Source organism: Hipposideros armiger, unplaced genomic scaffold (assembly GCF_001890085.2).
Source record: "Hipposideros armiger isolate ML-2016 unplaced genomic scaffold, ASM189008v1 scaffold_34, whole genome shotgun sequence".
Taxonomy (NCBI): Eukaryota; Metazoa; Chordata; class Mammalia; order Chiroptera; family Hipposideridae; genus Hipposideros; species Hipposideros armiger.
The window spans coordinates 3,593,384-3,598,222 of record NW_017731384.1 but is presented as its reverse complement, the minus strand read 5'-3'; the positions used below and the strand labels follow the sequence as shown (position 1 = coordinate 3,598,222).

Sequence of the window (4,839 nt, the reverse complement as noted above, 5' to 3'; positions counted from 1 at the left end):
GGCCGTCCAGAAGCCGGTGACTGATCTGCCTCGCCCGGGAAGAGCGCAATGATGGTGCCAACTTGGGCCAGTGGGGCGGCGCCCTCACAGCTAGACTGAAGAACAAGGCGATGGCGGCTTATCTGTTCCCCTTCCCCCAATTCCCCAGCGCTGTTCCCATCCCTCCAATTCCCCAATAAAAATCTTAAAAAAAAAAAAAATGATGACTTCTGGGCAGAGACAATATTTGAAGAGACAATGGTCCTGAATTTTTGGACTTTAAAAAATTAAAGCCTCTTTCCATTGGCTAAATGTAACACACAAAGCTTTTCTACAACACAAGTAGCACATTATACACTTTACCCTTACACATGCACAAATTTGTTATTTGTATATTACATCTGAATACTAAAGGAGAAGATAATGTCTATAGCAGGAAGAAAAGTTCATTTGTGACTAGAGCAAAAGTATAGTGATGCTTCATTTATTTCCCTGGAAGAGGCATTAAATATTCAGGTCAGCACTAAACTTCGAAGGTCATTTGGTTAATGATAGGCAAGGGCTAAGTTCTAACTCTTAAAAAGTCAGAAAAAAAATGTCAAAAGAGAATCACAGTTGGTCCATTAACCAGAAGAGAATGTTCACAGTGATTGGCACTAGCTATACAAAACTTCTGAGGAGTAGAGAAATGATAGGAAAAGCAGGCAGAAAAAAGGAGAAACAGTGGAAATGAGAAAATGGCTGTCGGAAGTAGGGGGGAAGATCAGAAGCAGAAGCAATTCGAGGTGACAGCAAGAGCAGCCAGGGGCACATACACTGACAGAAGAAAGAAGAGCCAATGACAGTCAGATGATGAGACAGTTCCAAGAGGAGAACCAACCATTTAGATTTCTTAGCCTCTAAGGACCCATCAACCAGGGGCAACTGTGNAGCAGCCAACATGAGCAGCCGGCAGCCACAGTGAGCGGCCGTCCAGAAGCCGGCGACTGATCTGCCTCGCCCGGGGAAGAGCGCAATGATGGTGCCAACTTGGGCCAGTAAAGCAACGTCCTCCACAACTAGATTGAAGAACAAGACGACAGCAACTTGTCTGTTCCCCTTCCCCCAAATTCCCCAGCACTGTTCCATCCTCCAATTCCCCAATAAAAAAAATCTTAAAAAAAAAAAAAAGATACTCAACATCACTAGTCATTAGGAACATGCAAATTAATACTATAATCAGATACTATCAGATACTCACTAACAAGGGTAAAATTAAAAATACTGACAATACCAAGTGCTGATGAGAATTAGGAGCAACTGGAAATCTCATACATCACTAGCAGAAATTTAAAATGTTTCTGCCACTCTAGAAAACAGTATGGCAGTTTCTTATCAAGTTAACTATGTACAATATGCTCAGCAATCTCATTCCTGGGTATGTATCCAAGAGAAATGAAAATGTAGGTTCACACATATGTTCATAGCAGCTTAGAAGCCAAAAATTAGAAATAACTAAGGTGTCCATCAACTGATGGACAGATAAAAACACTGCGGTGCATCTATACAATGGAATACTAATCAACACCAAAAATAAACTAACAGCTGACACAGATAACATGAATGAAATCTCAAAAGCATTAAGCTAAGTGAACAAAGCCTAACGTAAAAATCTATATACTCTGTGATCCCATTTATATGACATACCAGGGTAAAGACAAAAGTACAGGGGTAAAAGTCAGATTAGTGGTTGCCTGACTAGGGGCTGGAGGAGACCAACTGCAAAAGGGTATGAGGGAACTTTTTGAGGTAATGTAAATACCCTGGATCCTGATTTTGGTGGTGATGAACAACTCTGTAGATTTGTCAAAAAAAACATCAGAGTGCATGTTTTAAAAGGGTGAATTTTACTGTACAGAAATTATACCTCAAAAAGCCTGCCTTTAAAAAATATAGTGGGCAATTTTTCCTTATTTGTAATTCTAGTAGACAAGTGACAATGATGTTTACATAAGAGACAACTACTTTAAACTGACTGCCATGGTAGCACTAACATTTAGTATCACACAAAAATACTTTGAGTCAACAAAAATGTTTAACAAAAGAGGGTTTTCTGTCTCAATTATAAATGACTACCATTTTTAAAAACTTGGAATATTAAAATTGAATATTTTTTTCAGGAAATTGGTAATCCCAATCATAAGCAGTAGGTTACACGCAAATTTTGTATCCATGTACATATTGGTATCTTCTGGGGAGAGGATCCATAGTTCTTATGTCATATTTTTTTCTCAAAAAGGTCTATAATCGCTAAACAAGTTAATAATCATACAGTTAAAGGAGCTTTATACCAACAGGTGGCAGGATGGTTCAGCTTAAAAAAAAAAAAAAAGGAGCTTTGTATGTTGCTACAACTTAGCATATCATCAACTTAAGAACATGAGACTAGCAAAGCAACGCACCGTTTCGATTTTGCTCATGTTGCTCCTTCTCCTGGTGCTGGTTTTGTGGCTGCCCTATGCTGACAGGTGGATGATGCCCGAGGCCATAAGGTATAGGGGACCCCCGTCCGTGTGTCTGTAAGAGGTTCATGTTGTAGGCCATCGCTGCTTGGTGTGTGATGATTCGAGGATCAACTGCAAACCTACCCTGGTATCCTGTCCATGGTACCTAGGTTATTACAAGAAACAAAACAATTTCATTAAGTACATTTTGGAAGGCAAACTGCTACGGTGCTGTTGATTAGGAAACAGCAAACACACATGAGGAGATGTTAATTTTATCAAAGCGAATAACTTCAAAGTCAATGCTAATAGTAGCCATTGGAAGAATTACTACTACTTCTTAACAGGCCAAAAAATGGCTCCCTGCATCTTTAGTGTGTAAGGGAAATAGATAATTTTTCAGGTTAGGAAGAAACTGAGGACTTAAAATTATGTAATTATTCCTTGAGGCATTAAATAATTTTATAGTTTTGAATCATTTCCCCTCAATATGAACATATACATGTAACAGATTACCATGAAAATTATCTTTTAAAGTCATAAGTGCATAGTTATATAGTTTCATAGGCTGAATAAGAGAACGGGGCAGGTGGGGGGAATTTAAGAAAGAATTTAGTCTAAGGAGCTTCAATTCAAAAAATTGGTATCCCGACTTTTATTCCAAATCACTTAATATTCATTATGATAGACAAAATTCAAACAGGTAATTAATTTAATTAATGCTTTGATTAATTCAACTTTTCCCTTAAATCACAGAAACAAAATTTCTTTAGGGGTGTCTAAATATATAATCCCTGTATATTAACATAAAAGGAATATAGACAATGACACCTGAGCTACTGCCCCTATTATTTTAATATAACTGCTAAATGCAGACTCTTAGAAATCTTATATAATAAAAGCCTCTTTGACCTAGTAAAATGAAATACAAATCCTAAGGGACTTACTATTTAAAGCAAATGATGTATAATGTTGCCAGGCTGTCTGGGAAGAAATAGCTCAGCTAAAATTGAAAGTCTATGGGGAGTGGGCATGAACTACATATTTCTAACTGACAGTTATTCTCATTGGCTGCCATGACTGTGAACTATCGTGACCAATATGGCTGAGAAATGTTTGCGGTTCGGCATTTGTCCATTTTTGGGGTGTGGGCAGGGGTGCCAAAGATCCTCTGCAATGATCACCTTTGCCTGGAATTACAGTACTTGCCTTAAACGAAAGAAAGGCTTTCTAGGCTAAAATTCCTGAATTTGGAAACGTTAGTATATCAGCAAATTAACAAAGTTACCAAAATATTCAAATGTCTTAAAGGAAATAAAAATGGGTTTTACACAAGATGGAAACCCTCTAAAACTCAGAGTCTTAGGAAAGATTTAATTATGTTTTTAAGTACCAGTAAGATTTCATAAGGCGTGGACTTTCTCAGATAAATTTAGACCCAAGGGAGTTGTTAAACTAATCCAAGCCTCTTTGCCTCCTCCAAAGAACTGTGTTCCTTAGGAAGGGTTGGTGAATTATACAAGAATAAAATGCAAACATTAAAAGATAAACATCTTGTTTACAAAACAAGAGACCAACTTACTACCTCTGTTAACTTTAAGCCCAAATTTCTTCAGGAAAAATATTTCAAAAGAATACAAAGGCTTCTCAATCAAAATATCCAATTTATGGATTTCTTCATAAGCATTGACAATCTAGTAACAAACTGTAAGCAACAATTCACATTTCTTTGGTCATTTCAAAATTTGAAGGTTAAAGGAAAGAACTGCTTTCAAAGAAGCTTACAAGCATTGAAAAGTTTTTTTTTAAAAAAAAGAAGTTGGTAGAACACTATTTGGGATAGGCACTAATTTAGTGAATGAAGCCTATTTTATTTTATTCAATAGAAAGTATCTCAAATGTCCACTTACAGGTAAAGGCACCGACATAACTACATTCCCTCCATAGACAGCAGGTACATAAAGAATACTTGTCCCAGTGTGAGGATCTATTCTCTGAACAGGGCTTGGAGATTTCCCCAAATTTGGGTGAGGTCCAAGAGGGGGTGGAGGAGTATATGCTCTAATAGGATTGCCAATGAGTACGGAAGGATTGGGCTGAACTGAAAAATAAATAGAGAAAGGATGCACTCAATAGCTGTACATATTCACCTAGACAAAAATAATTTAAATCATCTAATAGCAAACTATATTTCCCAGGTGTGCCAGAAGATATCTTATAAACAAAGAATAATCAGGGTGGAAGAGTAAAGCATGTTAAAAAACAAAACAAAACATAACCATTTAAAAATGTTCCCTAAAATTAGCTTAAGGTATGCAAAGTATTCCTTTTATAAACTAGTGCAATTTTAAATTCTGAGGCTAGAGATGTGTCTTTC

The 4,839-nt window shown here is 37.0% G+C and overlaps 1 protein-coding gene across 4 annotated transcripts in view; it reads right to left on the bottom strand.

Annotated features, from left to right (window-relative positions):
• HELZ (helicase with zinc finger) overlaps window positions 1-4,839 on the bottom strand; it is a 157,944-nt gene that overhangs the window by 38,462 nt on the left and 114,643 nt on the right. For all 4 annotated transcript variants that reach the window (XM_019637764.1, XM_019637763.1, XM_019637762.1 and 1 more), the window contains 2 exons: window positions 4,373-4,563; window positions 2,421-2,628 (listed from right to left, as the gene is read on the bottom strand). In XM_019637764.1, the coding sequence (XP_019493309.1) occupies window positions 2,421-2,628; window positions 4,373-4,563 (399 nt within the window). The remainder of the gene's footprint in view (window positions 1-2,420; window positions 2,629-4,372; window positions 4,564-4,839) is intronic.